We start from the raw sequence: 26,935 nt of genomic DNA, 5'->3' as shown, positions 1-26,935 counted from the left end.
TCCTTGAGAGTAGGAACTGTGTCTTATACATTTTTTATCACTCACATATTAAATATATTATGGAGCACTTAGTATCTCTCAAATAAGTATTTTTTGATTGACTACTTGATTAACTGAGTACAGAATTAACATGTAATTAGACAGTAATTTATTGTACAACAAATAATACAGTTAGGAAAACAGACACTGTTTTGAAAAAGAAAGTTACACAACTTGGCAGGTTTTTTTGGAGAGATAATATGAATAACTAAATACATATATTTTAGAATCCTAGGTCTGCTATTTAATAGCTTTGTGACCATGGGAAAATTACTTTTTTAAATACCTCTTCCTTCACCTTATAATCGGAATAACAATTACCTCATATAGTTGCTTTAAAGATTAAATGTGGTTGTCTGCATAAGTACTTAAAGTGCTTTCAGATGGCAAATAGCCAACAAATACTGGTCATGATCAGCTAAATTATGAGCACAGTAATACCTAAACCTTAAAGTTTTTAGAATATAAGTCAGGATATAACTGAATGAGAAAAACCTGTCTAGCTGGGGAATGTTTTTTTTTAATCTTTCTTATTTGTTCTCTGAAGAAATCAATGGAAAATGTGTCTTAATCTGCAGATAATCTGGTGCCATAGAAATAGCAACCTGCTCCAGGAATATTGCTATGTAAGGAAAAAACACCATGGGATAGCCATGATTAAGTAGTTTATTGATGATAATGAAGATGTATTTTTTTCCAAATGGAATCTAAACTTAGCTTGTGGGGAGGAATTTTTAAGTTTTTTTAAACTCTTAAAATGTCATGAAAATATGGAATACTCCTGTACTTTTTTGCATAAATTTGTGCTCCATGTAAAACTATGTAACTTTTAAATATTTGCATCAACTGTCCCAGCACTTAGAAGAAAAATAGATAAACTCAGAAAAGTTGTCAAAGAGAAAGTAGTAGCCGTAATCTATTTTAAAATTACTTTTAAGTACAGCTGCAGTTTCAGAAAAATGGAATTTGTCTAACAAGCTTATAGATTTATCTATACATGACTCATGGAGAAGGCAATGGCACCCAACTCCAGTACTCTTGCCTGGAAAATCCCATGGACAGAGGAGCCTGGTAGGCTGAAGACCATGGGGTCTCGAAGAGTCGGACACGACTGAGTGACTTCACTTTCACTTTCATGCATTGGAGAAGGAAATGGCAAGCCACTCCAGTGTCCTTGCCTGGAGAATCCCAGGGACAGGGGAGCCTGGTGGGCCGCCGTCTATGGGGTCGCACAGAGTCAAGACACGACTGAAGCAACTTAGCAGCAGCAGCAGCAGCATACATGACTCAAAAGCTCAGCACCACAATTATGATAACAGTGTCTGTAAAATTATATCCTAAGTTTCAAGGCTTTCACTGTTTCAGACAAGTTCAATCACATCTCAAATGACTTCCTTTTCCATGGATATCAGAATAAAACACTTTTAGGTCCTTATCGTTACTGGGAGTCTAAAGTGAAGTGAAGTGAAGTCGCTCAGTCGTGTCTGACTCTTTGAGAGTCTAAATGAGAACCTAATTGCCCAAGTTTAACATGAAGACTTTCATGAAAATAAAATGGTGCTAAACTCTCCCAAACTCAATAACTGTGTAGTGATTATTTATGTCACCCCTTTATTTCTCTTTTCAATTAATGCAGATGGACCTTATGGACTTCGAGTTAATTCTGATAGAGGACTAAAAGTAGGGGAAGTGTTCACTGTGGATATTGGAGAAGCCATCTTGTTTGATTGTTCTGCTGACTCTTATCCTCCCAACACCTACTCCTGGATCCAGAGGACAAACAATGCCACATATGTCATTAAGCATGGGCCTCGCTTGGAAGTTGCATCCGAGAAAATAGCCCAGAAGACAACTGACTATATGTGCTGTGCTTACAACAACATAACTGGAAGGCGAGATGAAACTCACTTCACCGTCATCATCACTTCTGTAGGTAAGTGGAACGTAAAACGCAGGGATCCGATGAAACCCAAATGCCTGTTAGCCTTGCTCTGCTCCTATTTTATACTTGTGTGGAAGAGAATATCATTGTGTGTATCATATATTCTAGGAAACTCTTTTTTGAGCTAACTAAGCCATGGTTTCTAACAGTCAAAGAAAAAAAACCCAAAGAAGAGTGGAGAGAGAAATCAGTTGCTAGCTCTGAGGGGCTATAAAAAAAAAAGAGAGAGAATTCAGTACAATCCTTCTAAATGTGCATTCTTGCTTTCCTGATTTTATAAACAGGAATAAAAGAGAATCAGATTACTCATTTATAAAAGTTTATATATACAGTTGCATTAAGTCAGACGAACACACCTCCATGAATTAGAAATGTGGTTTCCCTACCATCTGGTTTCCTTCTCACATCCTTCATGGGCTTCCCTTCTTCTTTCACCATTTGAAACCTGAAATCTGTGGGATTTAGCAACAGGGGTCTCAATACCTTGGAAACGACAGAATTTTGTAAACTTGTGAAATTGGGCATTTTCTAGAAGTCATCTAATTTTTAGAAAGGTCATAAATCCAAAGAGTTAAGAATCATTGCCTAAAATACTTATGTCCACCAAATTCCCAGCTTTCTGAGCCTTCTCTTCTGTCTACAGTATGATTTCATTCACTCCCATAGTTCCATGTGACACTGGTACATCCAAAATTTGTAAGGCTCTAAAACTGTATACACAATTACCTTCTAAATGTCTCCACTTTGACGTGCCAGAGGCAGCATACAGGTCCAATATATCAAAAGCGAAACATCTTCTTTACCCTCAAATTGCTATTCTTTCTGTTTCCCTATTTAAATGAATGGTCTCTTGCCTGGAAAATCCCATGGACAGAGGAGCCTTGTAGGCTGCAGTCCATGGGGTCGCAAGAGTTGGACACGACCGAGCAACTTCACTTTCACTTTTCACTTTCATGCATTGGAGAAGGAAATGGCAACCCACTCCAGTTTTCTTGCCTGGAAAATCCCAGGGACGGGGGAGCCTGGTGGGCTGCCGTCTATGGGGTCGCACAGAGTCACACACGACTGAAGCGACTTAGCAGCAGTAGCTACCAACCTTAGCCAGAAAGCTAAACGCCATCCCAGACTCTTTTCTCTTACTTATTGCCCGGCCCAACATCCAATCAAGTTTGTCGATTTTCCTTTCTTCCTATCTCTCAAGTCCATTCTCCTCTCTCCTCTTTCCTCCTCCTTTCTTTTCTTCTTTTCCTTTTCCTTCCCCTTCTCCTCCTAAATATCTTCTCCATTTGTACCTTCTCTTTCTTTGTCTTTATAGCCCTGGTGCCTAGGATAGGACCCATTACATAGAAAGTCAATGCATATTTTTTTTAATAAGTAAAACAAGAATATAATCCTTAGAATTTTCAGTACTTGACCCTTAGGCCATGTGCATCAGAATCACATGGGGATATCTAATAATGTATTTTCATTAAGATACCTCAGACCTTTCGGATCAGGACCTGGCAGCTCGTAAATGGGATCTGAATATCCAGCAAGCACAAGCGAGACACCCACCTGTTTATGGTGACTTTTTTTTCTCCATAGCCCATTAAATTTATTTAAAAACTCATAATGAGCCATTAAGAGTTGTAAGACTATTATAAATATACAGATTGATAAATATATGGAGGTGGGGTCTTCCCAAGACTCCCTAAAATCAAGGGTATTCATATTTGCAAAAATCATCTGCGTACACTGGAACTTACATACAAACATGGTAAGATTTTGTTTTTACTCTTATGAAGAAAATGCTTCATAGAAGAGTGCTATCCAGTGGAACTTTTGCTTTGAAGGAAATGTTTGATATCTGCTCTATCCAATATAAGTACTTCCTAGCTTCATTTGGATTTTTTTTATTTTTTCCTCTTTCTTTTTTAAATTACGAAAGCAATTTACAGGAGACTTGGAAAACACAGAACAAAGTTACATATAGTTTCTCTTTATATTGTGCCTCCTAGTACAATATAGTACTTCCTAGCCTCATTTGGATATTTTTCTTTTTTTCCTCTTTCTTTTTTAAATTACAAAAGCAATTTACAGGAGACTTGGAAAACACAGAACAAAGTTATATGTAGTTTATCTATATATTGCAGTTATTTTAAGGTAGATAAATTAAGTTTTAGTTGGAGTTTCAATATCAAACTCTGAAAAATTAATGGAATGAATAGACAGAAAAGTAGAAGGATATAGTAGACCTGGAAAGCACTATGAGCCAATGCAACATAATTAAGATTTATACAGTTTTTACACAACAGTAGTATGCAAATCCTATTCAAGTTCCCATAGCTCATTTGGCTTTTGAGCACTTAAAATATGGTTATGCCACTGAAGAACTGAAGCTTTTATTTTGTCCCTGTTAATTTTAATTTAAGTATTTCTAGTAGCTAACATATATCTAGTGACTATCATATTGGACAATGCAGTGCCTGAATTATGCTTCATTTGGGCAGTAGTTAATGACATATTTTCCTTATAGGTCTCAAAAACATGTATGTGTTTGTGTTAGTCTCTCTGTCACGTCTGACTCTTTGCGACCCCATGAACTGTAGTCCACCAGTCTCCTCTATCCATGGAATTCTCCAGGCAAGAACACTGGAGTGGGTTGCCATTCCCTTCTCCAGGGGATCTTCTTGACCCAGAGATCAAACCCAGGTCTCTTGCACTGCAGACAGATTCTTTACCGTCTGAGCCACCAGGGTGTTTAGGGTTATATAAACCAGGCAATCAATCTTTCATTATTTGACACCTGTTATGGACCAAATACTAGGGTAAATGCCATCTGAAAAAAATAATTCCTGCTAACAAGATGCTCACAGCCTGATATGGGTGGGTGGCAGGCATGTAAGAAAACAGCCAGCATAGTTTACTTTCTATTTTACCAAGTTTTTAATATATTTAACCAGCTTTTTACCTCAGTGGTTAACTGAAACATAATTTTTAAAAACAGCATAATTAAGTATGTAATTTTGTGGCAATCTGGATGTTGTCTTAGACTTGTTCCTCATACTCACTGCAAGTGAGAACATGTCTATGATATGTAGGTGTGTACTGCACTGAAACCTTTCTTACTACCTAAACTTTTTCCATAATATTCAGCCAAGCTATCATCATAGTATCAGAATCCCCCAATATTTGATTCAGATCTTTTTACCAAAGTCCAGTCTTAATATCAAATAATTACCTTTTGCAAAATCTAAAAAACCTGTTTGACCTGTACAGAGACCAGACATTTGTTATTATTGTAAATAAGAAGAGCAGGTGCTTATTTTTCAGAGTGATTCAGTGCTGTCAACATTCATGACCTCTTTGTGGTTTGTAGAGCTGTTTTCCAATCCCCAAATGTCCACAGAACTTAAACAGTAGCAAATGGCAAAGAAAATGAGTAGTATTAATGTGTTTTAAGTATTTGATTTTTAGAAACTTTTCCAAATCAATGAATCTCTACAATGCAAATTAAAGGTACAAACAAACCAGGTGGCTCAGTGGTAAAGAGTCCAAATCCACCTGCTAAACAGGAGTTGCAGTTTTGATCTGGGTCAGGAAGATCCCCTGGAGAAGGACATGGCAACCCACTCTAGTATTCTTGCCTGGAAAATCCCGTGGACAGAGGAGCCTGGTGGGCTACATCCATGGGGCCGCAAAAGAGTGGGTCATGACTTAGGGAATCAACAACAACAACCTACATGAAAACATTGGACATCATTTGTAACTGTCAGCTGAACACTTACTGACCATCCATTCTGATGAGCTACCTATATTAATATCTGTGGAAAATGCAAAATAATTTAGAATGGTGAGATGTCTGCCTTTGAGATATTTTTAAAACCAAGTTACATTTGACATAACCAGAGTCTAGTTGTAAGAAACCGGAGAAGGCAATGGCACCCCACTCCAGTACTCTTGCCTGGAAAATCCCACGGATGGAGGAGCCTGGTGGGCTCCAGTCCATGGGGTCGCTAAGAGTCGGACACGACTGAGCGACTTCATTTTCACTCTTCACTTTCATGCATTGGAGAAGGAAATGGCAACCCACTCCAGTGTTCTTGCCTGGAGAATCCCAGGGACGGGGGAGCCTGGTGGGCTTCAGACACGACTGAAGTGACTTAGCAGCAGCAGCAGTTGTAAGAAACAGAACATTTTTGTTTGTAATGAGGCAAAGAATGTGGCCGATCAAAAAAACTCAGCAATAAGACACGAGAGGCAAAGGAAGAAGGAGTCAAAGATGACTATGTAGTCATAAATTTGGAAAGAAAACAACAAGCACTAGAAATAATCAAAGGTTTTGATTATTTGATAGGGACTTTCAGTTCAGGAGAGGAAGACTAGAGAATGTGGCTATTAGCTCTATGTTTTCCTGCCCGTTTAAGACTAAACCAGATGGTGCCTCCCCCCTCTTTGGACTATGATTCACATCTAAATTATCAGTGGACCTCTCTGTATCTTAGTAGAGATATCCTAAAGAAAACAGGGGAAATAGGCAGTCACCCAGCTAGTCAGTGATAAAGTAATATCTGAATTCAAAACCCCTTTTTTTAACCACTGAGTAAACTGTCTCCCTTGACGTTGACTGAGAGTATCAATGTCTAAAAAATATGTCACATATATACAGGATATGTCACATATTTGTACAAGATAGTATTTTATCACCTTAACCAACTTTATGCTATAAACAAATAGATACTCTGGTTTATCCAGACATGTATACTTTCATATTAGTGAGAAATAATGAAATATTTGTAACTAAAAGTAATACCTAGTATGTAACTTTCAAGAAAAGAATAGCAATTAAAGTAATAACTTAGCATTCATATTTTGGAAGAACAACGATTTTATTACCGTAATTAAAGACTTTCTTGAATGCAAGTATCCCTACTTTAAAATTTAACTGGGTCTAAATCACTATTGTGACATGCAATATACATAAAATTAAAATGTTTATAATCAGAATTCAAATGTTCACATTTCATGACAACATTCCAATGTACAAGTTATTAGAGTTCTCAAGAGTCACATGGCCACAATTTGAGATTTAGCCATAGTAGAAATATTTTTGTATGTGATCCAGCAAAATCTCTAATTTTTTAGTATCTATTTCTAATTGCACAACTTTTCCTAAAGAAGAGAATGGCAAAATGACCCTACTCCTAGGCAGGAAAATGAATTTACTGATTTCTGTTAACTACCTAGAAATTTCTCTGGTTAAGATTTCCAGGAGATGTATTTCACTTTAGATCATGGAGGATAACAACTGAGATGAGCTGCAACCCTTACATCCAGACCCTGGAGCCTTAGGTGACATCCCCTGAGCATCTATCACAGAACAACTGTGTCTGTCGGGTGGGGCTGTGGTAGGGTGTGGAAATAGCATGCCCCCAGGAGGCCATCTTCATTGCCATAGGAACATGAATCACTGGCCATAATCAGCTTACAGACTGGATGGGAGCGACCTCAGGACTCCATTCTGATCTAGAAATAGACAAGCTGACTGGTGGCATATGGCTGTCTTGTTGTAGGTGCAGTCTCTCAAACAGCAGGGCTGCGATACCATGGATACCACACCTCTTGCCTATATTTGCACTTAATATGTTATTTCATTTTATTTGTTTGCCTAAGGAGGGGGCAAATAGCATTTGTACTAGGGCTTTAGTAAATGAGTCAATCGTGTTTAAATAAGGGGGAGAATGGCATGCTATGTGCTAAAGAGTACAGAATTCTCTGAAAGAAGGAAGAGGGGAGCTGCTGCAAGTGTCCAGAACCACATTTGGGATTCCTGTATGTTCTCTGTGGCAGTGAGGTCAGAATTCCCCTGTCGTCTTAGTTGCAGTCTGGGTTCTAGAAATCCATCTCTCCTCAGCACACTCGCCTGGGAGCTGACGCCACAGCAATTGTGCCACTTGATTTCATCCTGGACAAATCTGGCATTTTTCATTTTGTAAATGTCAAATACTGAACCTGGTGAGTTTTGTGTATTCTGGTAGAGAGAAGCAGTGTTTTGCTTTGTTTTGTTTTGTTTTTAATTGGAGGATAATTGCTTTACAATTGGTGTTGGTTTCTGCCATCAGTTCATTTCAGTCACTCAGTTGTGTCTGACTCTTTGTGACCCCATGGACTGCAGCACACCAGGCTTCCCTATCCATCACCAACTCCCAGAGCTTGCTCACACTCACGTCCATTGAGTTGGTGACGCCATCCAACCATCTCATCCTCCATCATCCCCTTCTTCTCCTGCCTTCAACCTTTCCCAGCATCAGGATCTTTTCCAATGAGTCACTTCTTCGCATCAGGTGGCCAAAATATTGGAGTTTCAGCTTCAGCATCAGTCCTTCCAGTGAATATTCAGGACTGATTTCCTTTAGGATGGACTGGATTTTCTTTAGGATTGTATGGTTTCTGCCATACAACAACACAAATCACTCACAAGCATATATACATACATACATACATACATATATATATATATATATATATATATATATACACCCCTCCCTCTTGAGCCTCCCAACCACCCCACCCCCACCCCAGCCCTTTAGGTCAGCACAGAGCACTGGGCTGGGCTCCCTGTTTTATACAGCAGCTTCCCACTAGCTGTGCATTTTACACATGGTAGCGTAGAGATAGATTGACACAGTGCTGCGCTCTCAGTTCGTCCAGCCCTGTCCTCCCCCACTGTGCCCACACGGCCATTCTCGACGTCTGCGTCTCTATTCCTGCCCTGCAGATAGGTCCATCAGTACCGTTTTTCTAGATTCCATGTATGAGAAGTGTGTTGAGAGAATCAGGGTGCTCTAGAGGAGAACGGGGCCTAAACAGGGAAGATCATTAGTTCTGAGAAAAGGATTGCCTCTCTTCTTCAGTCTCCAGGGAGAGGATACTTGGCCTTAGCCATGGCCAAGGTTTAGAGCTGACAGGTGCTAGTCACCTCAGGATACTTTCTGATGGAGGGCTAACAGAAGCCAAAGGGGAGAGAGGCTAGAGGGCAATAAGGAAGGAGCCTGAAGAAATAAGGAAGTAATGCTAAAGAGAATGCATTGGATCCCCTCTAGGACAGAATGTACAAATTCTGTCATTCCAGGAAACACAAAGTAAAAGAGACAAAAATTTAAAAATGCAGGAGAGGGGAGGAGATGTGTCTTATCTCATTTAAACATCCAGTCCTTGTTTGTTGAACCTACTACAAGGCATCAGAATCATAGGAGCGCCTGGCAGAGCCAGTGTATGCCAGAGTGTAACTTCAGCATTACAAGAAACACTCTGAAATAATAATTATTAGCATGTTTTAAAGATGAAGGGGAAAAACAGCTGAGACTATATTAAAATATTTTTCATTGTAAAGTGTATTGTAAACAGTTGACCCAAATAAATTAGCATTGAATTTATTTCTAGGGACTAGGGGATATTGAATTTTAGTGAAGGCAGTCTGGTTATCAAGAAGTGAGAGAGTTGGAGTACATCAAACCTGGTGTTAGAAAAGGTTAGAGGAAAAAGTGAATATATTGAGCCTACCTGCCAATTGTTAAAACCATTAAATTTTTTGCAATCAGGGAAAAAATGTATTTCTCCAGTCTCCGTTCTAGGACTTACTGACTATGACGTGTATTTTCATTTCTCTGAAACTGTTTCTTCATCTTTTAATTCCTTTTATTATTTTCATTATTACTGATATGACATACCCATACCAAATAAATGGGAAACAAATGTACATTTGGTTTTATACATATATAATGCACCTAAATTTGATTGTGTATATCTGAAAATTGGCTAATTTTTATTTCAGTAATTGGATCTAAAATGAACAAATAAGAGAATTCACTTGCTAAAAGTGGTGCCCAAGTAATATGCTGTATCTTAAATCATGCCACTTTATTATTTAGCATTTCTTATCAATTTTTTTCTGCTGTTACTTTGCTTTTGTATCACTGCTGGTGTCTCAGACCATTCTGTTTGCCTCTGTCTTATTGATAGCCACACCAGAGTACGGGTCCTTCTGAATTTATACTTGAGAAGTAAAATTGAATAGCTTTGTTGAGCTTCTAAAATTGTACTTCTGAAATGGTAGAGAATGTGAAAATCAGTCACATAAAGAATATCATCTGGAGATACTGGATCTGAAGAAGAGACTTCTCAGGGGAGAAGTAAGAGCTTCATCAAACAATCGATGTGGCATCATGCAGGGTCTGATTTATTTGTTGTAGTTCCAGTTGGTAGAACCAAGTAGATTTGGGTGCAATGATTTAAAGAATTTCTATTTCTCATATAATGGTCAGGCAAAAGTGGTAGAAAGAGCAGAGAATTGTAGTCAGCACCACTAAATTAAATTTGAGACCTATATTGGAATTTTAGCTTGAACATCTTTAATATGAAAGTTGTTATTACTGCATTGTTTTGATTTGCATTTCTCTAATAATCAGTGATGTTGAGCATCTTTTCATGTGACTGTTGGCCATTTGTATGTCTTCTTTGAAGAAATATCTATGTCTTTTGTCCATATTTTGATTGAGTTTTTTGGTTTTTTGATAATGAGCTGTATGAGCTGTCTATATATTTTGGAATTAAGTCTTTGTTGGTTGCATCATCTGCAAATATTTTTCCCCAGTTCTTAAGTTGCTTCTTTATTTTGTTTATGGTTTCCTTTGCTGAGTGTGCAAAAACTTACAAGTTTTATTGGGTCTCACTGTGTTTTTTGGCTTTTATTTCTTTTGCCCTGGCAGACTAATATAGGAAAATATTGCTGTGATTTATGTCATAGAATATTTTGCCTAAAAGTATTAATTCTGGTTAGATTATTTTTTCATCTCTAAAATCTAAGAGACAAAAAGTGTATAACAAACAAATAGAGAGGAAAAGAGGAATAAAATAAACTCCTAATAAAACCAAATTAAGACAAAAAAGGAGACAGCAAAAATGTAGCATATGTAGAAAAAAATCAGATTATAGTTAGAAACCAAAATATATTAATAATTACATTATATATTAATGGACTAAATATTCCAACTAAAAGACAAGTATTGTAAAGCTAGGTATTAAAATACTATTTAATACTTATAAGAGATATAAATTATATAAAGGATGCTGAAAGTAAATGAGTGAACAAAAAAGCCATGCAAATGGTCCAAAGAAAGCTGGTGTGGCCACACTAATACCAAAGAAATTAGATAAGAATTAGATATATTTCTTAAGAAATATTACTTCAGGTTAAAAATGGACATTTCATAAAAATGAAGTGATCTGTTCATCAGGAAGATATAAAAATTCTGAATTTATATGCATCTACTAGAATAGCATCCAAGTACATCTAATAAATAGCAAAAATTGACAAGAGAAATAGAAAAATCCACAGAGTGGGAGATTTTAACATATTCCTGTCAGTGACTGATAGAACAAGCAGTCAAAAACCTAACAATAATAAAGAAAAACAATTTGACCTAAATGAAATAATATGAATATTGCACACAACAACTACAGAATTCAGGGGATATTATTCAATTAATAAGATTGTTGCCATATATGAGAGTGATGGAAAAATTGTTGATTGTTACACTTAAGTGATGAAATGATAATACAGAGAAAATTTGAAAGTGCATTGTTTCCATAGCCATTACATTATATATGGCCAAAAAATATTTGAGTTCTTCCAGTATTCGAAAACTATTATCCAGTTTAACAAAGCAGTTATTCAAATTACCGTTAAATGAAGTTCCAACAAATGCCACCATTGTTTCAGGTTCATCTTCATAAATGTCAACCAACATTCATGGTGAAGTTACACTTGTTTATCTTTGATGTAAACTATTTCTTTGCTGAATTGGATAATAACCAAGCATTTATTTTAAATCTAATTGTTTCAAAATATGGTTGAAAATACACAAGTTCAGCAAAAATCAACAAAAACAAGCCATAAGAATCAGTTAGATATATGGAATTAGCAATAAAGAGTATTGCATACTTTATTATTAATTCTAAATTAGGCCACACATCCTTCACATCAGTAAAATTTATAACTTTTGTATGTGGATATGCGCATATAGCTTTTTTGATACTCAGTTATTAGCTTACCACTGCATTGTTGTTCTTGTTGTTGTTCAGTCGCTCAGTCATGTCCAACTCTTTGCAACCCCATGGACTGCAACACTCCAGGCTTCCCTGTCCTTCACCATCTCCTGGAGTTTGCTAAAACTTGCATCCATTGAGTCTGTGATGCCATCCAACCATCTCATTCTCTGTCGTCCCCTTCTCCTCCTGCCTTCAATCTTTCCCAGCATCAGGGTCTTTTCAAATGAGGTGGCCAAAGTATTGGAGCTTCAGCTTCAGCATCAGTCCTTCCAGTGAATATTCAGGATTGATTTCCTTTAGAATGGACTGATTTGATCTCCTTGCAGTCCAAGGGACTCTCAAGAGTCTTCTCCATACCATTGCATATAGTGTCCTATTTGCGTAAACTTCATGTAAAACTCTCTTGGCTGCCTCAAATCATATAATATCCAAGCAACAAGAGAACTTAAAAGCCAGTCACTCCAGCCTCCTCATTTTACTGCTATGAAAATCCAGGCCCTTAGAGGTAAGCTGCGCATTCAGCACTGCCCAGCTCTTTAGAGAAAACAAACCTGTGAAGTAGGAGCATGGTATCTGAAGAAAGGCCTAGACCTCAAGCAGTGATCACCCAAAGGCTACAACAGTTACCAACTAAAAGGCCAGCATTCTAACAGTGGGAGAGTGTAACTTTTTCTACAAATTATTAACCGAGAGAAAAGGAAGAAAAATTTCTAATAAGCTTTGTGATGTTTTGGTCTAGATCAAAACCAATAAGTTGCAATTCTAGTTCATTTTATACTACCTTGATTTTATTTCTTCTACCCAAAATTGAAAAAAGTTTAATTTACAACCTGTTTAAAAGCAGTAAATATTACATATCTATTGTAATGCCATAAAAATAACATTTTGAGGACTTCTCTGGTGGTCCCGTGGTTGGGAATCCACCTGCCAAGGCAGGAGACACAGGTTTGATCCCTGCTGTGGGAATAACACACACGCCTCAGCGCATCTAAGCCCACAAACCCCAACCACTGCAGCCTGCACACTCCAGAGTCCGTGTGCCACAGCTACTGAGCCCACGTGCCACAACGACTGAAGCCCTGCACCGTCGAGCCCACGCTCTGCAACCAGAGAAGCCACTGCAAGGAGAAGCCTGCACACCACAACTGGAGCGTAGCCTCCACTCACTGCAACTGGAGAAAGCCTCACACAGCAACAAAGACCCAACATAGCCTAAACAAATAAACAGATTTTTTAAACATGTAAAGAAAAAAAAAGGAACATTTTAAGAACACAGTTCTCTGGATACCTACCAGAAACATATAAACATACCATCTAAAATAGTAAAGATTTTGGTGATGAAAAGCAACTTGCTTAAACTCTTAAGGACTTAAAGCGAATATCAGTTCAGTTCAGTTGCTCAGTTGTGTCTGACTCTTTGTGATCTCATGAACCGCAGCACGCCAGGCCTCCCTGTCCATCACCAACTCCTGGAGTTCACCCAAACCGATGTCCATTGAGTTGGTGATGCCATCCAGCCATCTCATCCTCTGTCATCACCTTCTCCTCCTGCCTTCAATCTTTCCCAGCATCAGGGTCTTTTCCAAATGAGTCAACTCTTCGCATCAGGTGGCCAAAGTATTGGAGTTTCAGCTTCAGCATCAGTCCTTCCAATGAACACCCAGGACTGATCTCCTTTAGGATGGACTGGTTGGATCTCCTTGCAGTCCAAGGGACTCTCAAGAGTCTTCTCTAACAAGAGCAATTCAAGGAGATATCATGATTCCCCTGACTTTTTAACTGGAGTTTAACATATATGATATACACTACATTATAACAAGATTCAGGGAAGATTAAAAAGTGCAAGTGATGTAGGTAGAAAAGCTGAGAGTATATATAGGTCCACAGTGAAAGAAGGGAAAGATTAAGTGTTCATCCTTATCTTGGCTGCTGGAGGCCTCAGCCAAGTCTTTGTGGTAGAAGTCGACAGGATGCAGGCTGGATATTTATTGCAGAGTTGAGTCTCCACCGTGTTCTTCACCACACCCAGATGCCCAAGCTGTTCTCCACCATGGCAGAAGGGAAGTGACATCCCATGGCTGTCACCCCCACATTCAACTGGACTGAGATGGGCAGCTACCACCATTCAAGTCCACATCAATACCTGATTCACATGTAATATGGAAGACATCTGTTACTTGCTTTTGTTGAAGGTCACAACAATTTCCACTTCATAGATTAACTCTCTGACTAAGCGTGTTGTAGTCTGAAACTAGTGTCAACTTTGCCATACTTAGTAAATTTTGTCAAAACATTGTCAAAACAGCATCAAAATGAAGCACAGAGTGTCAAGAGTCTGGGGTCTCATCTGGACTCTGCCACTTACTTCCTGAGTGACCCCAGGGAAGCCTCGGATTCCCCATCTCTAAGAGGGCATAATACTAATAATGTGCTGTGCTGTGCTTAGTCACTCAGTCGTGTCCAATTCTTTTCGACCCCATGGTCTGTAGCCCACCAGGCTCCTCTGTCCATGGGGATTCTCCAGGCAAGAATACTGGAATGGGTTTCCATGCCCTCCCCCAGGGGATCTTCCCAACCCAGGGATGGAACCCAGGTCTGCATTGCAAACCCGGGTCTGCCTGCATTGCAGGCAGATTCTTTACCCTCTGAGGCCTCCCTAATAGCATTGTTGTGACATCCAGGGGTTAATATGTATCGTGAACTCTTAGAATGGAGCCTGATGTATTGTAAGCACTCAACAGGTGTTAGCTATTAGCACTATATTTTATATAGGAATATTAACAAAAGGAATGACTTGCAAACCAAAGTAAATTGTAGTCGAAAGTGGGACTTAAAATATTCTATTGACAATCACACATATTTTATTTTAGAGATTAAAATCTCTTTATTGGTCAAAAATTAGTAATGATTTAAACTTAACACCTCTCCTCTTGCTTCATTACTCTTGCTTCATTACTTCATTGCTCACCACCACTCTAGAAAATCCACATACATGAACGGTGTTAAAAAGAGTGAGATGGGAAGAGAGAGAGCAGCCTAGCATCTGGGGATGTTCATACAATGAGCTCAAACAGATCCAACTTACATGCTAGCAAACACTATTGAAAAATATGACATGAGCTATTTTCTACATCTAGTATAACACAAGGGTATTATCCTGAACAGCTCACCACATTTCCAATCATAAATATCCTTAGAAAGTTTAGTGTGTATTCTCAAATAAATGTATTCCTTCTGTTAGGTCTTGCTCAGACTCTGTATGTGTGTATATATGTGTGTGTGAGTGTGTAGTGTAATATATATACATTTGCAATACTGTTTCATTTAGAATAAAGCATAAAGCCAAGCTATATAATAATTTATTATTGATCTTTAATAAAAATATTAAAATATACTTGTCTTTTTATTTAGGAATAGAGAAGCTTGCACAGAAAGGGAAATCATTGTCCCCTTTAGCAAGTATAACTGGAATATCACTCTTTTTGATTATATCCATGTGTCTTCTTTTCTTATGGAAAAAATTTCAACCCTACAAAGGTAGGTTAAATTTTTAAATATATATATGAATGGTTTATATGTATACTAAAAAGTATCTTACTGTGTTTTTTTCTTTCTTGGTTTTTAGTTATAAAACAAAAGCTAGAAGGCAGGTAATGCATATGTTTCTATGAAAATAATTTTTCTCTTGAATGCTTTCTCCTCAATGATTAAGACTGACAGAAACACCAATTTGTCTTTTCAGGCCAGAAACAGAATACAGGAAAGCACGAACATTTTCAGGTAATGGCCAGGCTGAGAGGGGCTGTGTATTATCATTATTAACATATATTGTTAATATTAACTATTCTATACAATGTACTATTGAGATAACAGAATTCATCCCCTCCCAGGGTGACTGCCCTCACTTCACGAAGTGCTATCCCTTGTATTAGTTTTCTGTAGGTCACATAGATTTGTAAGATAAGCCCCAAAAGACACTTTCAACACCATTTTACAGGCAAGAGAACTCAGGCTCAGAGAGACTACCATTCGCCCACCATCATTGACCCATATTCCATTGATCCTCTTACAACTTTGGAACTGCCCAAGTGTTCTCTCACTGTGTCAGTTTGTAAAGCAGACACAGTGCTGGCAGCTCCTGTCCAGGGAGAAGAGGAAAGGGAGGTCCCCCGGGTTGCAGCTTCTCCGACCCTAGGGGTTCCCCTCACTGCCATCACTTCTGACTCCCGCCTGAGTTGTTATGTTAACAGTGGGGTTTTTGCTCAGGCCTTAGAGTCAAAGGAGCTGGATTTCTGTCCCATATGTGCCTCTTCTCCCCAGTGTCACCTTGGGAAAATTATTTTTCCTGACCTCAACTCATCTCTACAATAGAGCTCATAACGCCCTCTCAGGATTGCTCTAAGAATTAAATCCAGTGTAATAAGTGCCTAATACAATGCCTGGATTCTTAGTAAACATGGGTCTTCTTCCCCGTATCTAGTCCTTTCTCACAAATAATAAAGTGTCAGAGTTCTGAAAGCTCCCAGAGACTATCTGGAAGAGCCACCCTACATTGTACAGATGATAGTTTAGGTGATACTGGACTTGTGTATTCTATTGTATGCATAGGCAGCCATGAAGTGAAGTGAAAGTTGCTCAGTCACGTTCAACTCTTTGTGACCCTACGGTCTATACAGTCCATGGCATTCTCCAGGCCAGAATACTGGAGTGGGTAGCCTTTCTCTTCTCCAGGGGATCTTCCCAACCCAGGGATCGAACCCAGGTCTCTCACATTGCAGGTGGATTCTTTACCAGCTGAGCCACAAGGGAAGCTCTTAGTCGCTTATTTTTTTATTATTAGTCCTGGTGGACTCTGTTAGATCTACCAGGATACAGCAATATTATGGGTGGATTAAGAGCTGCTGTGATCGACAGATTGAGGCCTTGGTGGCTATAAGTCTCAGGTAACTGAAAGTTACAAAGGGCAAGGCTGCCCACATGTGTTTATTTGAATATATATGATACACCACTGTTCCTACATCAGACTTTAAGAATAATTGTCCCAATTCAGTTTCAGTTCTGAGCTTCAAAAGGAGTGATTTCCAGTACTACTTGGTGGCAGCATGACTATAGAGGATTGTTGTTGTTGTTCAGTCACTCAGTCGTGTCCAGCTCTTTGTAACCCCATGGACTGCAGCAAGCCAGGCTTCCCTGTCCTTCACTCTCTCCCAGAGTTTGCTCAACTTCATGTCCATTGAGTCAATGGGAAATGTTAAATTGGTTTTATACACATACCACTTGAAGCAAACCATAAAGATCACTTTATAAAGGTTTCTTTAAAAAAAAAAAAAAGTATAACGATCGCAGTTCAAGGCATTTGGTTTGTAAGGAGTATTTGTTTTCCATTTCAGGCCACGAGGATGCGCTGGATGACTTTGGAATATACGAATTTGTTGCTTTTCCAGATGCTTCTGGTGTTGCCAGGGTTGGTTTTCTAGAGGCTGCTTATCCTAGCAGTAGCATTCTGCTTCAGCAGAGGTGTAAGCAGCCTTCCTTTGAACATGGGGGTGCTGCAGTCCAATGGCTGCGCTACCCTCAGCCGTATTGACTCACTCTATAAGGAATGATGGTGCTGGATCTGGGGAGCTAAAGTGTCTTTCTAAGCCTCTATCAAAAAGGCTAACACAAATAAGGAAATTACACGAATTCATAAGCATTCTTTACCTGGTAAGCTCAGTGGAGAGAGAATTAGCTCGGTTGAAGGTCAAAAGAATTGAATAAAAGAGGGACGGAGAGACCCTGGTTTAAATCATTCTGCATCACTTTGATAAGTGGACTGTCTCTTCACTGACTCTCTCTGTCATTTAGTTTCCCCTTTAATTCCCCCTCATATCTCCTGAGGACATTGCAGAGACAATTGATTATACAGGTACTTTATGTTCTTCAGAAGAAAGGTAATGTAGAAACCCAAAATATGCAGGTACATATTTTTATTTTTTTCTGAAGGTGCAAGAGAACTTTTATACAGTTGAAGCTTTTTTTTTCAGTCTGCACAGACAAGGTCTTTGAAGCAATCAATTTTGTTTAAGAGACAAATAGAATGTTTCTCTGAGCTAATCGGCTCATTAACATTTTTATAGATTTATATACAATTGATCTTTCCTGTTTCCTTATTCCCCTGTGATAGTTCACCTAAGAAAGGGGCCCCTGAAATGAACTACCTGCCTCTTGGGCATTTTCATTTCCATTTTTAAAAACTATTTGCCATTTGGGATTGGTTGTCTCACTTGTTCGGAGAATTCTAAGGTTCTGAGGTTCATCCAGCAAGTTACCTGGCCACAGGCTTTATTTCTCAAATGCCAGTGAGTAATGGCAGGGGAATGATGGAATTTCATCCTCTTGTGGGTGAGTCATAGCACCAGCATCCACGTCATCACTGGTAAAGGGCAAAACGGCATTGCAAAGTCTGCGTGTCCTGTTCCATCTCAGGCAGGATAGGCTCACCATTCACTTCTACAACCAAAAAGACAAAAATAAATAATTTGGTGGATCAGTTATTTCAGAGACAGCTCCTCATCATGACAGCAAGCACCCCTCTCAGGCATGTCTTTTAAATGGAGAAGCAGGAAACTGAAGCCTGATAAGACCGGGAAATGAATTTTGAAGTTATATTTTATTCCTAGGGATGCATTGGAAAGGGGTGAGTTCTATGTAAGAAACTTTAAATTTATTCTTGCAATTAACCACTACTCAGTTTTAAGATTGTATTGAGAGGATCTCTACTCAAAATGCTACAGTTCTAAAGAACCTAAGGCCAAGAAATGAATGCTTGATTACATACGAGAAAAGTGAAAGTGTTAGCCACCTAGGCATGTCCAACTCTTTGTGACCCCATGGACTGTAGCCCACCAGGCTCCTCTGTCCATGGGATTCTCCAGGCAGGAATACTGGAGTGGGTAGCCATTCCCTTCTCCAGGGGATGTTCCCAACTCAGGGATCAAACCCAGGTCTCCGGCATTGCAAGCAGATTTTTTACCATCTGAGCCACGGGGAATCTGTCGTAAGTGGAATAACTCGATTTGGAACCATACCCATCTTCAGAGATGAAAACTCCTGAGGAATCAGCTGGAGGCTTTCATTGGCAGTTCCAGGTGCTTTGGGAAGAAGTGAGAAACCAACACGAACAACCCAAGAAGGAGGGGGGAAAGGATCCATGTTAGAAGCAGCCAGAATCGTGTGAAGATTAGCAGCTGAGTGCAATGGCTTTGAGAAAGGAATAATAATAACATTACCAAGATCTCAAAACTGAAGTTAAGAAGGGGAATGAATTACTAACTTTATGAGTTTTCAAAAATCAGAATCCATCTTTTAGTTTCTCGTGATACATGAAATGATGAATACTCCTTCTCTGTCTATTTGCTATACCTTTCATTGTCCATTTAGCACTTCTTTTGGGGAATTGTACAGAAAGCAATGGCATGGAATGAACAAATTTATTACTTGCTAACAGCTCTAGTATTAGGTTAGGTAAGTAAATTAGTCATTTTCTATATAGATTGCTTTTTAAAAAATTTTTTAAAGACTTTTTTTTGATGTGGACCATTTTTAAAGTGTTTATTGAATTTGTTACAATATTGCTTCTGTTTTACATTTTGGATTTTTGGCCAGGAGGCATGTGTGATCTTAGCCCCTCACCAGGAATAGAACCTGCACTCACTGTATTGGTAGGCAAAGTCTTAACCGCCCAACAGCAGAGAGTCCTGTAGATTGCTTTTCTCATAGCCCCTGAAAACCCCTATACCAAAGAAAATCAAGAGTTGATCTTAAGTCCAGACTCTGAACCAAAGTTCCCTAGACACAAAATTGATGGTATGAATTGAATCACATAGCCTAGGACTGTTGTGAAAGCTTTAACAAGTAGAATGGAAATAGGAAGTTTCCAGAAAAACCTGAAGCTAAGATGTTCCAAAGTGATCTGGCAAGTCAAATGGGGATGAAATAAAGGACTCTTCAGATCATCTGTATAGTGCAGAGTCCTCTACAGGTAGGACTATATAAATACAAAGGACTGAAAGCGACCACAAGTACAATGAACATAGGGTGAGTTGGGACGAGGAGGGGAGCCAGACTTTAGCTAAGGACTAAGAAAGCAGTATTTATAAGAATAACAGCATCAAATATAAGAAACAGGAGTTAATGAAACAAAAATGCCACTTGCAATAATAAAATGCATGTTGATCTTAACCAAGCATATGCTACTATACTTTCCACATTCATCCAAGCCTTTATTTTTTTTAAATTAACAAGCTTTTATAGTATGTTTTATTTTATTGAATAAAAGCATCCAGTATTCCATTTTACGTCTTTACTTTTAAAGCCCATTACTGCATTCAAACCAAACCATCTTCCCTTGTATGTTCTGTATTTCTTGGTACTGTCTTTACTAACTTGCCACATGATAAGGGCTTCCGGCTATTCATTATTCTTTTTCCTAAACCACCTTTGCTCACATGATTTTCAATTAGTATCAAAAAGCTAAGACTGAGGTATAATATAAAGGATAGTGATATATGCTTTTTAATTCTAAGCTATCCTGATATCTTCTCTTTTGCTGTTTTCTTTTCTTTCTATTACACTTCCTTTACAGTACTGCCAGCTTTTTGCTTAAATGGAGGGAAAAAGTGATAGTTTGCCCAGCTATTCCTCTTCTGTGCCACTGCACAAACTACCACAGGGTAAGTGCAAGGAACTTTAGCAAGGAGGAAACAGATATTGAAGGAAAGTTGTTATTCTTTAGTCGCTAAGCCGTATCCGACTCTTTTGCCACCCCATGGACTGTAGCCCATCAGGCTTCTCTGTTTATGGGTTTACCCAGACAAGAATACTGGAATGCATTGCCATGCCCTCCTCCAGGGGATCCTCCCTACCCAGGGATCAAACTCACATCTTCTGCATTGGCAGGTGGATTCTTTAGCACTGAGCCACCGGCAAGGCCATGAAGGGAAGTTAAACAGTTCTAATTCTCTCATCATCACCTCTTCCAGTTGTTTTCAGCCATGTAGCATAGTGGAAATTCCATTTGCTAGTCTGCCAATTTTTTTAATGTGCCCTATTTTTCTAGATGCCAGCGAGATCTGTTCCAGCCTCTGATGGTGTACCAGGGCAAGATTTGCACAGCACAATTTATGAAGTTATTCAGCACATCCCTGCCCAACAGCAAGATCATCCAGAGTAAGTACGAACTTGCTTTTGATGATGCTACATTGAGAGGGCTCAGGATTCAGCCCCTGCTGTCCCCAGAGTTTACTGAAAGGTTCAGAAGAAAAAATACATTAAAAACAGAAATTATGGCTCCCGTACATGTGGACACACTGTCCCACCTGAAAATAGCTCTAAGAAATAAAACAGGCAAACATACAAGTATCTTCTGGGGCCAAGTACTTGGGCCAGTGGACCAGACCCAGAGCTCTAGAATCTAACATTTCCCCAAATGAATCCACTTCTGGAGAAGAAAGAGGTCGTTAGGCCAGTTCTCAAGCCATCTTGGTTATCTTGCTGATTTTCCAGTGGCTGTAGGGTTTTTAGAAGAGGAAATGGCAACCCACTCCAGTATTCTTGCCTGGATAATCCCATGGACAGAGAATTGCAGGCTACATACAGTCCATGGGGGCCGCAGAGAGTCAGACACGACTTCAGCGACTAAGCACACACGTAGTGGTTTTAGAGGCAGTATCACTACAAAGGGTGTGTTCATGTTCAGTCGCTCAGCCGTGTCCGACTCTGTGACTCCGTGGACTGTAGCCCACCAGGCTCCTCTGTCCATGGAATTTTCCAGGCAAGAATACTGGAGTGGGGTACCATTTCACCCTCCAGGGGATCTTCCTGACCCAGGGATCGAACCCATGTCTCTTGCATCTCCTACATTGTTAGGCGGATCACTACAAATAGGACCAGGGGAAAAAAAAAAAAACCCTGCAAAATGTGCCTAACACTGTCCCCATCAAATGCCCACCTCTCACAGATTCAAAGCAGTCTACTCTCAAGTGAACGGAACCACCATGTGAAGGACTGGGCTCACTCCAAGAAAAGCCCGGAAACTGCTCATCCAGTTAACCTGGGGGCTGGCACCAGGCAGTCACCTTCCCTTCCCATAGGTGGAAAAACTAATGCCAACAGCCTTTTAGAATAATGAAATGAACTTCCTTTTTTTGAGGGCTGTAACTGCCTTCAGGCATAACTGCCACGAATCATCGTCCATCATTTCTTTATTTGTCATTTATTGACTTTGAAAAGAACATCAATAACCATACACAGGAACTTCCCCTTTGGCAAAAGAAAACAGTTCTAGCAAAGTAATTCGTGCACACCTCTGGGTAAATACCAAAAATAGCAGCCAGCAGTGGATGACCCCAGTCCAGTAATCTTGCCTGGAAAATCCCATGGACAGAGGAGCCTGGTGAGCTGCAGACCATGGGGTCGCTAAGAGTCGGACACAACTGAGTGACTTCACTTTCACTCTTCAGTTTCATGCATTGGAGAAGGAAATGGCAACCCACTCCAGTGTTCTTGCCTGGAGAATCCCAGGGATGGGGGAGCCTGGCGGGCTGCTGTCCATGGTGTCTCACAGAGTCGGACACGACTGACGTGACTTAGCAGCAGCAGCAGCAGCAGCAGCAGATGAATGCCTGGGAAACGGTCTTCCAGGGAGGAGACCCAGCCCGGGGGGCCTGTGCATTCAGTTAAGGGCTGAAGAAGTGACAGGTGCACCTCAGAGGACCCCATCAGTGCATCCTTCTTGTCTCAAGGAACCTGGAGAAAAGGGAGTCAGGTAACCAGGAGCAGACCCTGACAGAGCTGGGAGCTTCGCGTTTGGAAAGAAAAGAAAATTGCTTTGTAGCATTATGTTATTAATCTTACAGGACACCATGCGCTGCTGCTGCTAAGTCGCCTCAGTCATGTTCCACTCTGTGTGACCCCATAGACGGCAGCCCACCAGGCTCCCCCGTCCCTGGGATTCTCCAGGCAAGAACACTGGAGTGGGTTGCCATTTACTTCTCCAACACATGAAAGAGAAAAGTGAAAGGGAAGTCTCTCAGTCATGTCCGACTCTTAGCGACCCCATGGACTGCAGCCCACCAGGCTCCTCTGTCCATGGGATTTTCCAGGCAAGAGTACTGGAGTGGGGTGCCATTGCCTTCTCCAGTAGGACACCATAGTGGAATGTTATTCCAGGACAGTTAAACAAAACCTCTCTAAAATGATACCTAACCCTCTTTACTGTCTGGAATAGAAAATGAAGGGATATTTTTCTTTGTTAAAAATAAGGAATATATAGAATTTTGAGAGTATGATCTTCCTCCTAACTTTAAGATTTTATCTGCTTCCTAATTTTAAGATGGTTTCCAAGGAAAAATTTTGCCCTATTTAAATTCATTTGTTTTTCTATATGTCCTTTATTCTATATTTTGACAGTTAGCCTGCAAACAAACCAAAGGAAGACTTGAGATTTATCTTTTAAGTCTCTAAATAATGAAATAAATATTGATTTTCAACTGTGGAGTATGGCAGCTGTCATATCAGAACACCAAATAAAATGATTCGCTGAAAAAAAAAAATGACTCCTCAAATTAAAAAAAAATCATCCTCTGAAATTAGACTGCTTTCAGACATGAACAATATCGCTAGAATTTCTTGAGAGTATAAAATTTTATTTCAGAAATAAACTTTGAAGGTTGAAAATACAGCAGAAAAGCTCTTTTTCAAGCTCATTAAGGACTATTTAACTGCTGTTGAGGACATGCTCCTTCCAGGGGCAGTGCACTCAAGACTCCCACACACACACACACACTCCCAGCCCCAGTGCTTCCAATGTTGCAGAAACCAGTACTCGAGAAACCAAGCACCAGGCTCGGAGAGCTGGAGAACTCAGGTTTATCACACCAGCAGGCCCAGAGGAGTTAACACTCTAAGCTCCGAGCCCTGAACAAAGGGATTACAGGGTTTTTATAGACAGACTGTAGTGGGCAACACTAGCCGCTAATAGGTGGTTTAAACGAAGGGGTTTTGTGCACAGGAGCAGCAGCCAAGATGGGGAGGAGGATGCCTGCCTGGACAGGCATGATGAAGCAGGTTTGCAGGAGCTGGGCCATTGCAAAGAGCAGGACAAGGGTGAGTGAGATAAACTCCAGTTCCTAGTATTTCAAGTTCCCACGTTCTGAGACTAAGTGACCTACTGATCTCGACTTTGCAAGGGGCAAGCTGAGTTACAGAGGCCGAAGGAGAAGGAGGTTATGTAAAATTTTAACTTTTCCTCTTCACCCACTCCCCATCTCCTTGGCCTTTCTCTTCTCACCTCATTCCTCCCCGTCTTCTGAGGACGTTCCCTTTGTGTGTCTTTGTCTTGACCTCCATCCTGAGATGTCTTCCCTCTCTGAATCTGCCTTCTCTTTCCATCTCCTTCTCTGTAAGGCTGTCTCCCTCCTCTCTAGTATCGCTTTTAAATATTTTCTCCTCTTTTTCTCTTCCAGCTCATCCTAAAGGGGAGCCAACATTTTTTTTAAACTGTTGTTTTCCTTGAATACAGATGTGGCTACCTATTCTAAATTTTAAAAAACAAGCAGGTAGAATATTTTTTTATTTCATCAGAAACGGTTTTTCACTTGTATTTTTTTTATAGTCAAACCACAAACATTTCCAGGTCATTAACTATGTACTAGGGATAGAGATTAAATATAAGACATAGTCTTTTAAAGGTTTCATAGCTTAGTGGGCTCCTCTTCGCTTGTTTTAACTGAAGATCAGTAATTCTTAGTAGAACAAGTATTCCTCAATAGAATAAACATTCCCTATGTTTAGGGAAAGGAAATGAATAAATCATTTTTCTTTCCTTATGATCTATGGTTTTATTCTCTAGATCCAATTAAATTCAGAGATCCATTTCATGAATAATGCAGTATTACAGGTAGTGAATCTCCAGCATTCCCAGCTTGGAGTAAAGAACTGTAATTTACTGCTTTCTTTACCTCTATTTGACAGTTGGTTCTGAGATAGAAACACAGCCAAAATACTTTTCCTTTGGCTCTTGGACTATTATTCTAGCAGTGTTGTTTTCATTACTACACGTGTCTATCACCTAACTGAACTGGTGTTTAACAAATTGGTAAGTTGGCCTGTGTTCATATTCTAGTACTCGGTCATTTGTTTATTGAATTCATGGCTGCATTTATTTAAATGCTGTCTGTCGACCTCATTAAACACTCTTGGCACAGTTTGTTTTAAACCCAACTTGCTCATAGGACATTCACGTAAGTCAACCTTTTAGTTTCAAAAAGAAATTATCTACAGAATTGAGTGATGGCTTACTCTTTATACTTATTGACTTATAAATGTAATTTTCTTGAACTAGTTCAAAGCTTTCATTATTTGCAGTTGTAGAAGGGAATGAACGAATTTAGGGTTCTTCAACCTGTAGACCTGGAAATCTGTAGAACATTTTGCATGTCTCTTCACTAGGTAAGCATTCACGGGCAAAGCAGTGCATTTAAGTGAAATAAGGAACGCACGTTTTGAGGAAAGCGGTGGAAATGTATATTCATCTGGAATCAGTGGAGAAATCAAGCCAGATGCCTCTTACTCGCTGGTCCTTTTAACACAGAATAAAGGCATTTATAAGAGTCTGACTGCAGGTTTTCTGGCATACCCACAATGCACTGTGCTGCAGAGGAGCGTGGTGGGGCAGGAGTTCCCACTGGACAGTCTTTATCGTGCCGACAGAAGACAGAAAAGGACGGGACTTTCCAATTACCTTTTTTGTATCATGTTTCCTACAAAGCTCAATTAGTTCTAATCTATACTTTCCCTTTCCTCAGCACCGACAGTATCATATCTAACCTACAAGTGTGGAAACTTTTATTTGTAAAATCTTCAGCAGGCTTTATTAAATTTTAAATTACTACACTTTCAAATTTTCATTTCCAAATTTCCTTCTTACTATTTGTACCATGGAATAATAAAGATGATTGTCACAAAAGCAACAGTGTGCCTTCTCCTAGGTTGTCAGTCACCAATGGAGTTTTTTAAAAGACTTGTAAAACACTGAAGGAAATGACTTATTAAAGTCTGATTTTTACTTTTGTTCAAGGAACAGTGGATTCAAATAAATTATTATGCTTTTGCTTGTATATAGCCTTGATTCTTTGTCTTGTAGAGTAAAAATCTTACATAAATTCACATTATAGAATTAGATTTTTTTGATCCCTTTTCCCCACTGTGCATCATGGAGAGCTACCAAAAAAGGACTCTTGCTCTCACATGGCTATTTACTTTTCAGGCTTGAAATTTTTACTTTATTGCATTGTGAATTCTCCTTGTATATTGCTGTATTAAAAAAAAAAAAAAAAAAACATAAACCAAATGGTAGAATTTAAAAACACCGTTTTATAACTCCCAAATGAAACAACTGATTCAGATACCAGTTAGCACTAGGCAAGACTGCTAGATAAAAGTTACCAGATAAAACTACCAAGAATTCTGTTGTAGAAACCCTGCTTAGGAAAGGTGGTCGCGGCCCAGAGAGAAGCAGGTCTGCAGAGCAGCACGGATAGCTGCAGGGCACAGTGAGGCCTGGGGAGTGGGGTCGGAACAGTCATCCAAGCCTTGTAGATCTTGAAGATGAAAGACAAATGTTTATATCCATTGACTTTGGCTACAGATACTCTGACCTGCCAGTGCCACTCTTTAGGATGTCATTCTGGCTAAATAAAGGCAGAAGCAGTCTAAATATACAGCACTGGGGAATTTAAAATGACATCAGTGACATGAAGTCCATGCAGTGATTCACCTTCCAACTATTAAAAAAGAACTATGACAAAATTTTCCGACTTCAAG

The 26,935-nt window shown here is 39.4% G+C and overlaps 1 protein-coding gene and 1 long non-coding RNA gene across 11 annotated transcripts in view; one reads left to right on the top strand and one right to left on the bottom strand.

Moving 5' to 3' along the window:
* Positions 1-26,229, top strand: part of HEPACAM2 (HEPACAM family member 2) — a 61,233-nt gene extending 35,004 nt beyond the window's left edge. For 6 of the 10 annotated variants that reach the window (XM_070787499.1, XM_019959682.2, XM_070787492.1 and 3 more), the window contains 8 exons: positions 1,676-1,972; positions 15,482-15,607; positions 15,696-15,720; positions 15,813-15,850; positions 17,461-17,534; positions 21,171-21,280; positions 24,123-24,217; positions 25,562-26,229. In XM_070787499.1, coding sequence (XP_070643600.1) covers positions 1,676-1,972; positions 15,482-15,607; positions 15,696-15,720; positions 15,813-15,850; positions 17,461-17,534; positions 21,171-21,280; positions 24,123-24,217; positions 25,562-25,593 — 797 coding nt within the window. In that variant the 3' untranslated portion in view covers positions 25,594-26,229. Of the gene's footprint in view, positions 1-1,675; positions 1,973-15,481; positions 15,608-15,695; positions 15,721-15,812; positions 15,851-17,460; positions 17,535-21,170; positions 21,285-22,070; positions 22,476-24,122; positions 24,218-25,561 lie in introns of those variants that run through there. The other 4 variants (XM_019959681.2, XM_070787497.1, XM_070787496.1 and 1 more) reach the window with 3 other exon arrangements.
* LOC139182660 (uncharacterized) overlaps positions 17,590-26,935 on the bottom strand; it is a 53,815-nt gene continuing 44,469 nt past the window's right edge. The window contains exon 3 of the long non-coding RNA XR_011566165.1: positions 17,590-18,562. This is a non-coding gene — a long non-coding RNA (uncharacterized lncRNA). The remainder of the gene's footprint in view (positions 18,563-26,935) is intronic.

The sequence above is a fragment of the Bos indicus genome, chromosome 4 (assembly GCF_029378745.1).
Source record: "Bos indicus isolate NIAB-ARS_2022 breed Sahiwal x Tharparkar chromosome 4, NIAB-ARS_B.indTharparkar_mat_pri_1.0, whole genome shotgun sequence".
Classification (NCBI taxonomy): Eukaryota; Metazoa; Chordata; class Mammalia; order Artiodactyla; family Bovidae; genus Bos; species Bos indicus.
The sequence above is the reverse complement of the archived record's forward strand: the minus strand, read 5'-3'. Positions and strand labels throughout refer to the sequence as shown.